Source organism: Apodemus sylvaticus, chromosome 17, assembly GCF_947179515.1.
Source record: "Apodemus sylvaticus chromosome 17, mApoSyl1.1, whole genome shotgun sequence".
Classification (NCBI taxonomy): domain Eukaryota; kingdom Metazoa; phylum Chordata; class Mammalia; order Rodentia; family Muridae; genus Apodemus; species Apodemus sylvaticus.
The window spans coordinates 20,463,335-20,481,252 of NC_067488.1; the positions used below are offsets into that span (position 1 = coordinate 20,463,335).

Here is a 17,918-nt window from a genome sequence, read left to right on the forward strand (position 1 = left end):
AAGTTACTCTTTGGTGGGTATGCATGTGGACTCTCCTTTCTTACTTTCCTCATTTGGAAAGATGTAGAAAAAATAGTATATATTTCACAGGGTCATGTAAGGTTTATATAGGTTAATAGGTAAAGTGGCTGGCATATTCTAAGAACTATAGTAATACATAAGGCATCGTATAATATAAGTGCTCTCTTGTTATCTTTTATGCCTACTATTGACACTTCAAGCAATGGACCAGTCTTTCAGAGATGTACCATCAGTTCCTTGGAGAGAGTATTATGTGTTTGTTTCTGCCACTGTTGTTTCTTCTTGCAATTGCGTATGACTATAGAAGTTTTGACTGTTTATTCCTCTAAAGAAACATTCAGTTAGCTCCAAACGAGGCATTAAAATATACTTTATATGACACAGATAATCATTATTAGCTTATGATTACATTGGACTGGGAACTATACCATAGTACACTTTGGAATAAGGGAGGATGTTGATTTCTTTTTTTAATTTTAACTCTTTCATATATGTAGACCAGCCAAGAAATCATCAGGGTTAAAGAGGAGCAGCGAGTGAGTTTCAGAACTCCGGGCTACTGGGATCATAGAAAGACTAGTCTAACTTGTAAACTGGCCCGAACTTCCCACCGTAAACTGTGGATAATTCTTGCGTATCAGATCAGACGTATGTCTAGATTCTATCACACCTGGCACAATGTTGAAAGTGTAAAAAGTGGCACAGTACTAAGAAATAGGCAACTGGGAAACTTTGTGTTGAACTTTTTTTTTTCCGTTGTAAATCTCTCAGCTAGTTCTTCGGCTTTTATCTGCATGGGTTGACTGTTCCAGTCTCCGTGCATTCTCAAAGCCTGAGCTCTAAAAGGTTGGGGAAAAAAAATCCAGTCAGAACTTCTAGTCACAAGGCCTCCCTCCCTTGTTGCTATGAGGTAGAGAAGACAGAGGAGATGGACAAGGAGCGGAGCAGCGCTCTGAGTGGCCAAGCATTAACAGCGTCCATTGCCAGGGTCCTGCCTGTTCCGTTAACTGCCCCCGCCCCGCCCCATCGGCCTTAAAAAGCTCCAACTTGCAACCAAATCCCCAGTCGGAGCACCACAGAAAAGGACCACGATGGGCTTGGGTGACTACAGCCACTGCAGACAGAGGATGTCCCGGGGACTCTACGGAGTCTCTGGAAGGGCTGCGCTGTGGTCCCCAGGCTTTCACCCAGTGCACCGCATGCCTTGCGGCACCTGGCGCATCGAAGCGCCGGAGCAAGCCCGGCCGGCCAGCCCGGTGCTGGAGCACCTCCGGAGGCAGCTGGAGCGTGCCTTCCAGCGGGCGGCGGCACGCGGGCGCGCCAGGCGCGCGCGGGAGGCGGTGGCGGCGGTGGCCGCGGCTGCGGCGGCAGCGCGGGAGGAGCGGAGCCGGGCGCGCATGGAGTGCGCCCTGGCCCGGCTGCGCGCGGAGCTGGTGAGCGCGGGCTGTGCGGCGGGGCTCGCGCTCTGGAGTCAGTGGCTTCGAAGCTGGAGCGTAGCCCTTAGGAGGATCCCCGGGGTGGGGTTGATGCCAGGGAAGGGGGATCATTCCTGGGCACCCGATTTCCACTGGACTCGGTGTTAAGGCCTCCTTGGGTCACAGCTCCAGCCTACCTTGGAGTGACTGGCCCAGACTCCAGGAGCCCCTCCCCAGTCTGTTGTAGCTTTCTATCTTCTAGTAGCTTCCCCATAGCAAACTCTTAGCATAACTATGTTTAATGTGCAGAGGAAAAAAAAAATCAATGGAACAAACAACCAAGATGGATGGAATAATTGTATAAAAAAACGAAATCATGCCAAGTATTTTTATTTTATCCCTTGCTAAGAATTCAGAAAAAGACTGGCTGTTCAACAGGGAGGAGTGTGCTTAGATCACTTTTTTTTTTTTGTAATAAAAAAAAAATTGAATTTGACAATTTGAAAAGGACAAAAGTATAAAGAACCCAGACTTTAAAATGGTAATGCATATGAATGCTGCGTAATGGAGACTTGGAAAGTTCTTTTGGATTGAATGCGACAACTAATCACTTCTTCAGAACAGTTTAGAAACCTCAGCGGGTGATCGAGTTCGTTTCTGGCTTTAAGAAGGGTCACATGAGAGTAAATCCAATATAACCATATTAACAATCTGAATTTGATAAGGCACGCCCTATGTTTGATCTTACGATGTGAGTGGGTGAGACCGCCTCGCTGCACACCGGGCGGTTTGTGCCGTGGGCCCAGATGCGGCACTCGGATACCTAGGCCTGACTGAACTAAACCTCTGTGCTACTGAGCTGGCCTATGTCATCCCTCCCCTCACTTCTTGCTGACTCAGAGAGGTCAAGTGGACAAGCTCTGAAGCCCCTTTACCCTTAACATCCTAATAAGGTGCTTCATCAATAGGAGGTTTAGACAAGTAAGGTATTATGTGCGAGAGAAGGTAAGGACTCACAGGCTCTGCGAATGCAGGCTGGCCCTCCAGCTTTGAGACTGAATTGGCAGACTTGAGTTGGTTTACTCATCTGTAACGTAGAGATAATGTCATGAGATTACTGTCATAATTATACGAGATAATATTATATGACATACCTCGGCCATATGCACTCCTTTTTGACTGTTGGTATTATATTATAGATCTTGGAAGTTGATTGTGTCTAGCGGGATAAATATGAACATTCTGAGAGCTGAGAATTGAGCCAGCAAGATGGTACTTTAGAGGCTGGAAGACCTGAGTTCAATCCCCAGTTCCCACTCAGTGGCAGGAAAAAAAAAACCAAAAAAACCAAACCCACTCCTTGCCCCCCATTCAGGAATACTTGTGGCACAAGCATGTGCGTACTCACACATGCAAACACAGATATGCACAAGTAAAGAAATGAGGGAAAAAAAATTAAAAACGTTTTGCTTTACCAGATGCTGTGTTCCTGGAGTGTAGGCCTGGATCAGCATCTTCAGGAACTCCCTAGCCCAGGTGACTGATCATTAAGAAGCAAAGGAGTGGCTACTTACCTCAGGATCATCGCTAGAAGTGGTTTTTGCTCAGAGAGTAGCTGAATCTCTATGGGAACGAGTGCTCCCATGTATGCAGAGGCATCCTGTGTCCCGATGGGTTTCTCTAAAGATGAAGCAATGCTGTCATGCCTACTAGGCTCAGTTTGGCTTACTCTTCCTAATGGGTGGCCTTGATTTCTAAGTTCTTTGGATTTCTGGAACTAAACCTAAAGTTTTCTAGGTATATAAAACCCCCTTTCTCACCCCTCAGAGAAGTTTTACAGCTTTCATCAGACTCTCAAAGGGATCTATGATGAAAGAAATGTAAAAGCTGTGAGCGTTTGAATTTCCTAAATAAGTGTGAATCGCACATCCTGTGCTTAGATGGGTGAATCATTATCAGTAATTTTACCCTTTCGTACTTGGCAGAGAAGGTAGAGGACAGATATCCATCACCTCATCGTCTCATCCCTTCTTCGTTCACTCAGTCTTTTAACAAGGACACAGAGAACCTGCCATGGATTTCCGAGGCAAGGCACTCCACACTGAGGATTCAACCATTAAAACGTAGCAGAGTTCTGCCCTCAGCAGTTCAGGTGTAACGCATCTCTGTGTTATCAGCGGCGTGTGAATGGAAGGCCATGGCTGTATGGTTAAGAAAGGGGCAACAGTGCCTGGCCGTGATTACAGGAGGCTTCTCAGCAACTGTTGATACTTATTTGCATTCCACCGGAAGAGGACTGACAGAGTGCATCTTAGATCCCAGGGGTTGGACAGAGGCGTGTCTCAGCGCGCAGCATTTCCCTTGGAGACTGGCAGGTGTCTCTGGCTACCTGTGAGAGGAGCAGGCGAGCAGACAGTGCTAGGAAATGCTTGGCCTGGCTAGCCAAGCCAAGCAGGGCAGGACTCTAGAGCCCGAGGCATGCATCGGTCTTTGGGTAAATGATGGGGGATTTTTATGGCGATGGCAGCGAGGTTTGTTTCTGTTTGCTGGGTGTCTTGGATCTCTGTCTCCTTTATCATTTCTAATTCTTGCTTCCAGAAAATTGGCTCCAAGTGCAAAAGAATAAAAACATAAATGTCGGAGGAAAATAAAAAAAAAGATACCTATGTCTAATATTTTATTTTGCAAATGGAGAAGGAATCAGTTACTATGACAGTGCCCTGACTTATCCCGAGGGCTACTGTTTTGGACTTGATCTGGACTCTACTCAGAAAATGTTATTTTACAAACCACATGAAGCATGACTCAATTGGAGGAACATGCAAGCAATTGATCTTTAGTTTTAGGTTATGATACAGCTGGAACAAACTTTGTTGGTAGACTGCCTTCTAAGCAACCTGTCCTTGGAGATGTAATTTTTAAAATTGTATTTGGACACACAAGGGCCTCGTAAACTCCCACGGGGGGAGGTTATGAATCAGCCTTGCTACATAACAGGCTTTGTTCTAGAGTGAAAAGTGTTAGCTTATATAAGGACATATAACTATACATGTGCCTCTGAGGTGTCATTTTCTGTTTTTACTCAGCAGGGAGGCCATTTAAAATCCTGAAAACTTGAAATGACAAGTAATCAAGTAAATGGGCCCAGATCCCAGCATTCAGGTGGCCCCAGGCAGTTATCCCGTGGCTCAGAAAGCTCATAAAGATAAAGGATTTCCCTGCGATCCCACGCCATTGCTTGAAAACAGCCTTTGGTGCGCAGGAATTTTTCACTCAGACAGCTTTGTGCATCAGCGCTTTCTGTTTTCATTTCAAGGCCATTTCAAAAGCTATTTATTTTTCTGGGTTTTACCTTGTTGTAGAAAAAGCTACTTTAATAGCCAGGCCCAAAAGTCAGAATGGGAGAATAAGGTGCGAAATACATCTTCCTTTTCGTCTTATTCCCCTTTTCCACCCACTCCTTATTGCTCACGTGCGGTCGGAGAGCAGTTTCATTTGATCTACATCGCAAACTAATAAAAATCCCTTATTATTATTATTATTTTTCTTTTAGCTGGAACTGCGTTTCCAGAACCACCAGCTGGCCCGAACTTTACTGGATTTAAACATGAAAATGCAGCAGCTGAAGAAGAGGCAGGACCAGGAGCGCGCTTCCAAACCCCAGAGCCCGCAGGATGAGGAGATGAATCCCGAGGGCGGAAACGCCTAGTGGAGAGCCTGAGCCTGCAACTCCGAAGCTATCCCGAGTCCTCGCCATAACATAGGCCACTCCGAAACCCTTCTAGCATTAACACTACTGATGCTTTATGTGCGCTCTGAGGGCCAGTTTGCTCAGCGAAAACTTAGGTGTAAGGAGGAAGTGGGACAAAAAGCTAAGAAAGGGAGCGAGACTTTTTTTTTTTTTTTTAAGTTTTAAGAATGTTCATTCGTTGGTTTGACTAGTTATAGTCTGAGTTGTGGAAGGGAAGAGGGACGGGGAGGATGGAGGAGAAAGACAACCAAAGCACTAATTAAGACTGCCTTCATACCAGCTTGCAACGTGAATGTAGCTGCCACTGTGTAGGATTTCTCGAACTTGCAGAACCTGTGTTCATTTTTACTTTATTTATTTTTGGTTGATCTAGTAGCCTATCCAGTACTCTTCTGACTTGTGAAATTGAGAATGACTCATGTCTACATTCCACCCATACCCTTGATGTGGGTGATGATGTGGGTGATGTGGGTGATGATGTGGGTGATGATGTGGGTGATGTGGGTGATGTGATGTGGCCAGCATGTGGGTGTCTCACCTTTTTGCTGAATGTGGGCATGTTCTCCTGGACTTGCTGTCACTGAAACGTAAAATACTGACCATCCTTCTCATAATCTCTTGCTTCAGTTGATTCAAGTCTGACTTTCAAGATGTACACCCCTAACTTCCTAACTAATTTAGTTCTTTTTGTCCAATTAACTTGGGAGTTTAGATGGTTCTTGTTGAATTAAAAGATCTGCTTGTACCACCTAAATGCTTTACTGTGCACAATTAAAATTAATAAAAATAGTTGCAGACCCAATTGGTGTTTCTAGTGGTTATTATTTATGAAATTATGACAATGTGTATAATTTTAATTAAAATTAGTTCTTGAGACAAAAGAACAGAAAGAATGTAGTCTTTTTTTTAATTATAAACTTTTTTATTATTACCTTTTTTTCCCTACAGTCCAGTCTTTACTCATTCCTGGTGTTCCCTCTTACAGTTCCGCATCCCACTCCTCCTCCCCTCAACCCTCTCTCCAAGAGGAAGCTCTCTCCCACCTCCCCCCCCCCCCCCCCCCCCGCCAGCCTGGCCTCCCCACTCCCTGGGGCCTCAAGTCTCTGAAGGGTTAGGTGCATTTTCTCTCACTGACCCCAGACCAGGCAGTCCTCTGATGTATTGTGTTGGGGCCTCATACCAGCTAGTGTATGTTGCCTGATTGGTGGCTCACTGAGAGATCTCTGGAGTCAGTTAGTTGAGACTGTTGTTCTTCCTATGGGGTAGAATTCTACCTCAGCTTCTTCCAGCCTTTCCCTAATTTAACCACAGGGGTCCCCGACTTTAGTTCATTGATTGGGTCTAAGTATCTGTATCTGTCTCACTCAGCTGCTTGTTGGGCCTTTTGGAGGACAGCCATGCTGCTTCTGTCTGTAAGCACACTATAGCATCAGTAACAGTGCCTTGGAGCCTCCCCTTGAGATGGATCTCAAGTTGGGCTGGTCACCGGATCTCCTTTCCCTCAGTCTCTTCTCCATTTTTTTTCCCCTGCAGTTCATATAGACAGCAACAATTCTGGGTCAGAGTTTGACTTTGGATGGCAACCCTATTCTTCCACTTGTCCTTTCTACTGGACATGGACTCTACAAGTTCCCTCTCCCCATAGAAGGGCATTTCATCTAAGGTCACTCACTTCCTTTGAGTCCTGAGTGTCTCTCACCTCCCAGGTCTCTAGTATACTCTTGAGGATCCCCCACCTCCCACCTCCCGAGGTTGAATATTTTTCCATTCATTCTGCTGGCCCTCAGGGATTCTCTCCTGTTCCCTCCCAAACCTGATCATGTTACTCTTTCCCCCTCTTCCTCCCCTGTTCCACACAGGATGCTTCCTCCCTCTGCCTCCCATGATTGCTATCGTCTCCCTCCCAAGTGCTATTGAGACATCATCCTAAATTGGATCCTTCATCTTGTTAATCTTCTTGAGTTCTGTGGATTATATCCTGGGTATTCTGTACTTTACTTTTTTCTTAATATCCACTTATTAGTGAGTATATACCATGCATGATCTTTTGGGTCTGAGTTACCTCACTCAGATATTTTCTAGTTATATCCATTTGCCTGCAAAACTCACGATGCCCTCTTTCTTAATAGCTAAATAGTATTCCATTGTGTAAACAAACCACATTTTCTGTATCATTTTTCCATTGTGGGATATCTGGGTTATTTCCAGCTTCTGGGTATCACAAATAAGGCCACTATGAACATAGTGGAGCATGTGCACAGTAGCATGGTGGAGCTTCTTTTGCGTATATGCCCAAGAGTGGTATAGCTGGGTCTTCAGGTAGATCTATTTCCAATCATCTGAGGAACAGCCAGATTGATTTGCAGAGTGGTTGCACCAGTTTTTAAATTCTGCCAACAATGGAAGAGTGTTCCTCTTTCTCCACATCCTCACCAACATGTGCTGTCACTTGAGTTTTTGATCTTAGCCATTCTGATTGGAGTAAGATAGAATCTCATGGTTGCTTTGATTTGCATTTCCCTTTTTATTAAGGACCTTGGATATTTCTTTAAGTGCTTCTTGACCATTTGGGATTCTTCTTTTGTGAATTCTCTGTTTATCTCTATACCCCATTTTTTGATTGGGTTGTTTTTTATTTATTTTTTGTAAGTTAGCTTCTTTAGTTCTTTATATATTTTGGATACTAGTTTTTTTAAAGTAGCTGAAAATTAGCTCAAATCAGTAGCCATCATACAAATGATGAATGGGCCAAGAAAGAAAATAGGGAAGCAACACCCTACATAATAGTCACAAATAATATAAAATATCTTGGGAGTAACTCTAACCAAACAAGTAAAAGATCTGTATGAGAAGAACTTCAAGTCTCTCAAGAAAGAAATAGAAGAAGACCTCAGAAAATGGAGAGATCTCCCATGCTCATAGATTGGTAGAATTAACATAGCAAAATGGCCATCCTATCAAAAACAATCTACAGATTCAATGCAATCCCCATCAAAATTCCAACACAATTCTTTGAAGATATGGAAAGAGCAATTCTTAATTTCATATGGAAAAACAAAAAACCCAGGATAGTGAAAACAATTCTTAACAATAAAAGAACTTCTGGGTCACCATTCCTGACCTCAAGCTATACTACAGAGCAATAATAATAAAAACTGCATGGTATTTGTACAGAGACAGACAGTTGATCAATGGAATAAAACTGAAGATACAGAAGTAATCACACACACTTATAGACACTTGATCTTTGACAAAGAAGCCAAAAATATGCAATGGAAGAAAAAAAAACATCTTGAATGGTGCTGGTCTAACTGGTAGTTGGTATGTAGAAAAGTGAAAATAGATTCATATTTGTCACCTCGCACAAAGCACAAGTCCAAGTGGATCAAGGACCTCAACATAAGACCAGATAAACTGAATCTAATAGAAGAGAAAAGTGGGAAAGAGCCTTGAACTCATTGCCATGGGGAAGTGAGGGGGATTTCTTAAACAGAACTCCAATGTCTCAGGCTATAAGATCAAGAATTGATAAATGGGACCTCATGAAACTGAAAAGATTCTGTAAGACAAAGAACATAGCCAACAGGTCAAACTGGCAAACTATGATTGGGATGTAGCCTTTTTTTTTTTTTTTTTTAAAATAAATTCCAGGATTCTCAACATAGTTTAGCCTATGTGAGTCCCTTGTGTTCAAGCACTCAACACATTAAAACAAAGAATAAAGAAAAACAACTTGTGTATAAGGACTCTTTCTGGATCCTTCCAGTCTCCATCTGCGCCTCAAGTTAACCCTGTGGCACAGTTCTCTGCACCCAAATCCCGTCCAGAGAGAGCTCGTCTCCCAGGAGTGCTGACACACCTAAGATCACAGGCTCATAGGCTAACAGGAGGGACAGGCTTCAGTTAGAGACAGCAAGACCATCTAACACCAGAGATAACCAGATGGCAAGAGGCAAGCACAATAACCTAAGCAAAAGAAATTAAGGCTACTTGGCATCATCAGAACCCAGTTCTTTCACCACAACAAGTCCTGAATACCCCAACACTGGAAAAGCAAGATTCAGATTTAAAATCACATCTCATGATGATGGTAGACGACTTTTAGAAGGATGTAAATAACTCCCTTAAAGGAATATAGGAGCACACAAATAAACAGATGGAAGCCCTTAAAGAGGAAACACAAAAATCCCTTAAAGAATAACAGGAATATACAATCAAACAGGTGAAGGAATTGAACAAAACCATCCAGGATCTAAATATAAAAAGAAACAATAAAGAAATCACAAAGGGAGACAACTCTGGAGATAGAAACCCTAGGAAAGAGATCAGGAGTCATAGATGCAAGCATTACCAACAGAATACAAGAGATAGTAGAGAGAATCTCAGGTGCAGAAGATACCACAGAAAACATTGACAAAACAGTTAAAGAAAATGAAAAATCCAAAAAGTTCCTAACCCAAAACATACAGGAAATCCAGGACACAATGAGAAGATCAAACCTAAGGATACTGGGTATAGAAAAGAGTGAAGATTTTCAACTTAAAGGGTTAGTAAATATCTTCAACAAAATTATAGAAGAAAACTTCCCTAACCTAAAAAAAAGAGAGAGAATATTTCCATGAACATACAAGAAACCTACATAATTCCAAATAGACTGGACAAGAAAAGAAATTCCTCCCATCATGTAATAGTCAAAACACCAAATGCATTAAACAAAGAAAGAATATTAAAAGCAGTAAGGGAAAAATGTCAAGAAAAATATAAAGGCAGACCTATCAGAATTATGCCAGACTTTTCACCAGATATTCTAAAAGCCAGAAGATTTGGGGCAGATGTCATACAGACCCTAAGAGAACACAAATGTCAGCCTAGGCTACTATACCAAGGAAAACGTTCAATTACCATAGATGGAGAAAACAATATATTTCATGACAAAACCAAATTTACACAATATATTTCCACAAATTCACAAAGGATATTAGATGGAAAACTCTGACACAAGGAGGGAAATGACATCCTAGAAAAAGTAAGAAAGTAATTTTCGCTCAACAAACCCAAAAGAAGATAGACACACAAACATAATTCCATCTCTAACAACAAAAAATAACAGGAAGCAACAATGACTCTTCCTTAATATCTCGTAACATCAATGGTCTCAATTCCCCAATAAAAAGACAAAGATTAACAGACTAGATATGTAAACAGGAACCAGCATTTTGCTGCATACAGGAAACACACCTCAGTGACAAAGATAGACACTACCTAAGACTAAAATGCTGGAAAACAATTCCAAGGAAATGGACCTAAGGAACAAATTGGAATAGCCATTCTAATTCCGGATAAAATCTACTTTCAACCAAAACTTAATAAAAAAGATAAGGAAGGACACTTCATACTCATCAAAGAAAAAAATGTTGAGTACCTACCAAGATGAATTCTCAGTTGTGAACATCTATGCTTCAGATGCAAGGGCGCCCACATTCATAAATGAAACTTTACTCAAGCTCAAAGTACATATTACACCTCACACAATAATAGTGGGAGACTTCAACATTCCACTCTCGTCCATCCATGGACAGATCATGGATACATAAACTAAGCAGAGACACAGTGAAACTAGCAGAAGTTATGAATCAAATGGATCTAACAGATGCATATAGAACGTTTTATCCTAAAACAGCAGAATATACCTTCTCAGCACCTCATGGTACGTTCTCTAAAATTGATCATATAATTGCTCACAAAACAGACCTCAACAGATACAAGAAGATTGAAATAATACCATGCATCCTATCAGATCACCATGTGAAAGCTGAACAATGCTCTACTCAATGATAACTTGGTCAAGGAAGAAATAAAGAAAGAAGTTAAAGACGTTTTAGAAGCCAATGAAAATGAAGCCACAACATACCCAAACTTTTGGTTCACAATGAAAGCATGGCGAAGAGGAAAATTCAGCTCTGAGTGCCTCCAAAAAGAAACTGGAGAGAGCACACACTAGCATCTTGACAGCATATCTGAAAGCTCTAGAACAAAAAGAAGCAAATACAGCCAAGAGGAGTAGAAGGCAGGAAATAATCAAACTCAGGGCTGAAACCAACCAAGAAGAAACAAAAAGAACTATACAAAGAATCAACCAAACCAGGAGCTGGTTCTTTGAGAAAATCAACAAGATAGATAAACCCTTCGTCAAACTAACCAGAGGGCACAGAGACAGTATCCAAATTAACAAAATAAATGAAAAGAGAGAAACAACAACAGAAAATGCAGACATTAAAAAAATCATCAGATCCTAGTAAAAAAGCCCATATTCAATGAAACTGGAAAATGGACAATTTCTAGACAGATACCAGGTATCAAAGTTAAATCATGATCAGATAAATCATCTAAACAGTCCCATAATCCCCAAAGAAATAGAAGCAGTCATTAAGTGTCCAACCCCCCCCCCAAAAAAAACAAAACAAAAACCAAAAACCAAAAAACAAAAAACAAAAAAACAAAAACAAAAAACAAAAGCCCAGGTCCAGATGGGTTTAGTGCAGAATTCTATCAGACCTTCAAAGAAGACCTAATACCAATATTCTTCAAACAATTCCACAAAATAGAAACAGAAGGAACACTATTCAATTTATTCTATGAAGACACATTATGCTTATACCTAAACAACACAAAGACCCAACAAAGAAAGAGAACTTCAGACCAATTTTCTTTATGAATTATAGATGCAAAGATACTCAAAAAAGAAAATCTCACAATCCAAATCCAAGAACACATCAAAACAATCATCCATCATGATGCCCCAGTGTAGGGGAATGCGAGGTGGGTGAGGTGGGAGTGGATGGGTGGGGGAGCACCTCATAAGAAGCAGGGGGAGAGGGGATGGGATGGGGGTTCACAGAGAGGAAACCGGGAAAGGGGACGACATTTGAAATGTAAATAAATAAAACATGCAATAAAAAAAAGTTAAAAAAAAAAAAAGAAAAACTTTTTGGATCAAGGTTTTTTTTTTTTTTTTTTTTTTTAACTCTTTTGCTACTAAGTATTCCAGTCCCTTGGTAATCAATCTCTTTTGTCTATAAGACTGGAATTGAGTAGTAGACAGTGCCCTGATGTCTGGCCATTAGATTCCATGAAACCCTTTAAACAGAGCTCTTGAGTTTGTGTGTTGACATTCAAGGTGTGTGGGTGTGGGTCCTGTGTTATGGTTGCAGGGTTCGGTTGTTGGTTCCTCCCTTTTCACCTTAATAAAGAAAGACACGGGGTGATCCTTCTGTCTCAGGCTCCCATCTCCCCAGAGAGTGAGACTGAGATGATAGACTCATATGCAACTATCTCCAGCTCTGTGTGTGGGCTCGAGTATGTCTGTAACCACTCAACTATCTTCTAAGCTCAACTTTATACAAAACTTGAGGAAAGAATTGGTGATATTACTTGTCACCTCTTTTAATCTCTTTTCAATGCTTCAACTTAAGTGTGGGAACAGACACTTTCGGTAAGGTTAACCTCTATAACTAACTTTATCTTGTTTTCAGAGAATGATTGTTCTATAAGCGTGTCACTATACAAAGTGCAGATTACTGATTCTGGTTAGTACTCCATTACCTCATGTCACAAACTTTTTTTTCCTTCTATCTTCAGAGATAAACAATGGATAGCTCTTTAGGGGCCACAGGTGCAAGCAGAATCAGACTAAACTCTTTGTCTCAAAGATGACTTACTTATGAAGGCTCTAAATGGTGGAGTTAGCCTTTGATTTTGGCAGTGCAATGTAGAAATCCAACAGGAGCTTGACTCATGGGACACCCATGGTGTGGTGACAGGATGCTGGTTATCGCCTACCTTCCTTTTCCAATAGTAACAAAAGGCACGTGATCGCTTTCCTGCCTTTTCTTTGCAACGATGCACAGCTACGTGCTGTTGGCTTGTCGTACTGTCATCCCACAGTGGAGACTTGTGGGAAGTCGTCGGGAAAACTTTTCTAAGAGATGTGAGGATGGGCCATCTTTCTGGTGTTTAAAAATAAGCCAGGGCGACAGGGTGACATTATAAGGATCTACATGATGGAAGCAACCAAGACTCGTGCCAGTTGGAGGGGAAAATGGGAAAATAATTATAACTCAAATTGTGCAACAGGGAAGGAGCAGCTGAAAACGCCCGAGGAAGGAAGATGTTTATAACTAGACTGGATAGGGAGTGCCAACATAAGAGATACTCAAAACGGGTTTGCTCCTGAAAATATGATGCTTGGGTTTTTCCAACAGCCCAATTTCTCTTAGTGTTAAATGATGGGTTAGGGGATAAAACCCTGTTAGCAGGAAACGGTCTTTCACTGTATGCTGCTTGCTTAGCACCCACCAGCGAGGAGGTGCCAAGTGGATTTAGACAATTAGGAGCTCCACACAGGTTGTTAAGCTCCACATTCCGTTACAGGTGGCCTGCGTGAATCACATTTTGTTTGGCTTGCCAAACTGCTTCTGCTGGAACAGGTGCTGCTGTCGGACCCAGCCTGGGGACCGAAGAGTTTGCTGTGGAGAACCTCAGGAGAGCTGAGCCTGCACTAGTGTAATTATAAGAATCCTCTTTTCCTTGTCCCTTTCTGGCAGGGTCCAGTGCCCCGCGTAGTCATCAACTCTGTCTATTTACCGTTGTAATCACGGCAGACTCCCTCTGGGCCTGCGGCCTGGCACAAGGCTCTCCAGTGCCAGCTGCTTTCTCTCTTGTTTTTTTGTGGTTGCTGCTGCTGCCAACGCCTCTTTGTTCAGCCTTTTAATGAAGGTGAGGGTGTAATAAGTGCGGCTAGGTTCAGCGTTGAAGCTGGGCTACCTTGCCTACCGCTGGGTCTTTATCCAACTGAACACATTTGGGGTGAGGATAATTCTGTAGAACTGAAACTATGGGGAAAACCAAAACAAAACAGGGGCTGGAGACATGGCTCAGCAGTTAAGAGCACCAACTGCTCTTCGGAAGGTCCTGAGTTCAAATTCCAGCAACCACAAGGTGGCTCACAACCATCCGTAACAAAATCTGACACTCTCTTCTGGAGTGTCTGAAGACAGCTACAGTGTACTCACTACAGTGTACTCACATATAATAAATAAATATTTAAAAAACCAACCAAACAAAAGCATATGTAGAAGAAAGATCTTTCTTTCTTTTTTTTTTGAGCGTTCTTTTTTTTTATTCGATATAATTTATTTACATTTCCAATGATTTCCCCTTTTCTAGCCCCCCACTCCCCGAAAGTCCCTTAAGTCCCCTTCTCTTTCCCTGTCCTCCCACCCACCCACCCCTTCCCACTTCCCTGTTCTGGTTTTGCCGAATACTGTTTCACTGAGTCTCTCCAGAACCAGGGGCCAGTCCTCCTTTCTCCTTGTACCTCATTTGATGTGTGGATTATGTTTTGGGTATTCCAGTTTTCTAGGTTAATAACCACTTATTAGTGAGTGCATACCATGATTCACCTTTTGAGTCTGGGTTACCTCACTTAGTATGATGTTCTCTAGCTCCATCCATTTGCCTAAGAATTTCATGAATTCATTGTTTCTAATGGCTGAATAGTACTCCATTGTGTAGATATACCACATTTTTTGTATCCACTCTTCTGTTGAGGGATACCTGGGTTCTTTCCAGCATCTGGCAATTATAAATAGGGCTGCTATGAACATAGTAGAGCATGTATCCTTATTACATGGTGGGGAATCCTCTGGGTATATGCCCAGGAAGTCTTCAAAACCAAGACCGTGGGAGATGGCCCAGTCAGTAAGGTACTCAGAGCACACTCATGAGGAGGAGAGCTCTGCTCCCTGACAGCATACGGAGCCAGATGGACCTCTGGAACTTGCAGGTCAGTCAAATAAACTCGGGGTTAAGTAAGAGATCCAGTCTTGTCTTTAAAACTAAGGCAGAAGACAACAGAGGAGGCCACCCTACATCAACCTTCCCCACCACATGAACACACACACACACACACACACACACACACACACATACACACACACACACACACACACACACACACACACCTCCAAAACCAAGTTCTAGGCTGTGGGTTAATTTTTAATTGTCAATTTGACACCATCTAGAATTACGTAGGAAGAGAGTTCAAGGAGGGATCATCTAGATCAGATTGGGCTATGGGGACGCCACTGGGGGATTGTCTTGTTTACATTAACTGATGTGATAAAAACCCATCCCAGTGATTCTCAACCTGTGGCTTGTAACCCCCCGCCCCCAGGGGTAGCATATCAGATCTCCTGCAAGTCAAATAGTTATATTATGATTCAAAACAAACTAGCAAAATTACTAGTTGTGAAATAGCTATGAAATAATTCTGTGCTTGGGTCGGGGGTCACCAGAAGATGAGGAAGTATATTAAAGGGACGTAGCACTTAGGATGGATGAGAACCACTGTCCCTGTGCATTGTGGGTAGTATCATTCCCTGGATTTGAGTCCCAGACAGAATGAGAATCAAAGACATAAGCCTGGTTACATTCACATCTCTTAGGTTGTCAGTGTGGCTATGATGTGGTTAGCTGTCTAAATTTCTCGATGCCTGATTTGATGTTGTTATGATGGATAGCGTGAAATTGTAAGCTAAAATAAACCAGTTTTCCCCTAAATTGCTTTTTGTCAGGGTATTTTATCACAGAAACAGATATGAAGCTATGATATAGGCCCTCCAATGTAGCTTCCTCAAGATTTAAACAGAACGAGTATCACTGTTAGATTTATTTATTTTTAGATAAAGATAAGTTTTTTAATACCTAACAAAGGTATGAAGCATATGGTTGGTAATGGCAGAGCTAAAACCAACCACCACGGTCATATGATCCTTCAAATAGGTCCTATAAATCACTCTGAAGATTAAGGAAGATAACACAAATGCAGTCCTTGGCACAACGGCTAGTTCATGAGTGGCGGCTGAAATAATTGCTAGTTTTGTTAGTGTCTGTACATTGCACACATCCCTCTCACCCTGAGCCCAGCAGAGACAGATGGTGGGACTATGGCTTCTAAAGACGTGGATCCTCTAACCCACAACATTCATCAGCATCCAAAGAACTTCAACAGTCCTCATGAGAATGCTCCAAATACATTACTGATGGAGCCATCTCCACAGGCCTTGGTTTTGAAGACTTTCTCATGAAAGATCTTTCTCCTACAGTTGTGTTTTTGTTTGTTTGTTCATTTTGGCTTTTCATTTTCCCTACACTTTTGGTTCTACAGACGCTAACCACTGTTTTGGACTGGCACCTTCTGGGTGGCCCTTTTCACTTTGCAGCTTTACATCTTAAGTATTCTGTTGACAGTCTTCTCTGTTGACTGATGAACTGTTTCCCCAAACATTGGAATAAAGAATAGGTGGTCATAAGATTAATAAAATCTTCTGCTCTCCAGCCCCTGGATATGCAAGGCACACAATTCTAGGGGTAGTTCAATGGACTTGTTCTCCTCACTCTGTGCAGTGGGAACAATTACCTTTCTCTCATTTTAGAGAGGAAGTATCTGAGAAAGGATCAAACTTGCCACTGGTCCCTCAGGGATTGAGTAGGAACTGCTGAGAAACACATCCAAGGTTGGGATGAAAATACTTAAGTGTGAATGAATAATTTCAGTATTATAACAAAAATTACAACAGGAACATATTTAAAGTGCTAAGTTTGACTGAATGGAAGGTATGTCTCCAAGTAATTGTGTCCACTTGAAAGAAAAGTCTTTCTTTGTGTCATATAATCTATATAAGCTAGTTGGGAGATTTTGGATAGATCAGTATATGTCTATCTAATTTTTTGTTACACTTTGAACATGTGAGAGAGGGCAGAAATGACCCCTACAGTGTTACTTTGATTTAGAAACATCTAATTTTCCCTGCTGTGGCTGGATTCCACTGACACCTGTCTTCGCCAACGTCTGTGGAGCCCTTCATCTGGCCAGGAAGTGGACTTTTCCAGGCCCCACTCTTGTTTTGCTCACTGTCCCAGCTGTTACTGTCTTGATGATGACAGAAATAATTCTGGTCACTCTCAGATGTCCCTCTGCTCCTCTCAAAATCTGTAGCAGCACCTGAGAGAAAATAGTGTCTCATTTGCACTTCAGAGAGAGATAAGCCATATTCAAAATTGTTGCATGCTATGATTGTAGAGGCAGCATCTTAAGTAGACATAACTGGTTGACTGTAACCCATCATGCGGTAGAGAACTGTGGTCAGATGGTCGGGATGGAATCCTGGCTCCTTCACCTTGCATTATCTCACTGGGACTCATCTTGCTTATCTGTTAAATGATAGTAATTACACCCACCTATGGGTTTTTGGGAGGACACCATGAATTAATGTCCTCAGAGTGGCTAGAACACTCAAAAATGCATTATTATAACAGCCTGTCTATGGGCATTTCACTCATTATTCTGGCTAGTAGAGTGCAACTAAGACAGGAGGCTGAGAGTGACAATTTTGGTTTTCCATTCCCTATGTCAGTATGTGAGGGATGGGGAATCCAATCCTGTCCAATAAGAGATAAGGGAAAATGTACTAGAAGTGGTGGTTGAGGAAGGTTTTGAAAATATGTTTTCTTATAAAGAAGTGATAAGACAGAAACTCTTTCCCCACCCCCTCACTCTGTATTTTCTGCCTTGCAAACATTGTTACATGACGTCAAAAAGCTTTCACCCATTGCAGCCATTCTGTAATGAAGGTGGCAGCATGTGCACCCCTTGAGGATGAGAGGACAGA

At 42.1% G+C, this 17,918-nt stretch overlaps 1 protein-coding gene across 1 annotated transcript; it reads left to right on the forward strand.

Annotated features, from left to right (window-relative positions):
• The first annotated feature begins 1,112 nt into the window (after positions 1–1,112).
• On the forward strand, positions 1,113–5,312 carry Aard (alanine and arginine rich domain containing protein). Its single transcript, XM_052161689.1, has 2 exons — positions 1,113–1,454; positions 4,990–5,312. The coding sequence occupies exons 1-2, from the start codon at positions 1,113–1,115 to the stop codon at positions 5,143–5,145; spliced, it is 498 nt and encodes a 165-aa protein (XP_052017649.1). The 3' UTR covers positions 5,146–5,312.
• Positions 5,313–17,918: the final 12,606 nt, after the last annotated feature.

Bases quoted from the DNA above. Each gene is read 5' to 3' on its own strand.
- Aard (XM_052161689.1), top strand. From the start codon at position 1,113: ATGGGCTTGGGTGACTACAGCCACTGCAGACAGAGGATGTCCCGGGGA. The intron at 1,455-4,989 runs GTGAGCGCGGGC...TTTTTCTTTTAG, and splicing joins CCCGGCTGCGCGCGGAGCTG to CTGGAACTGCGTTTCCAGAA.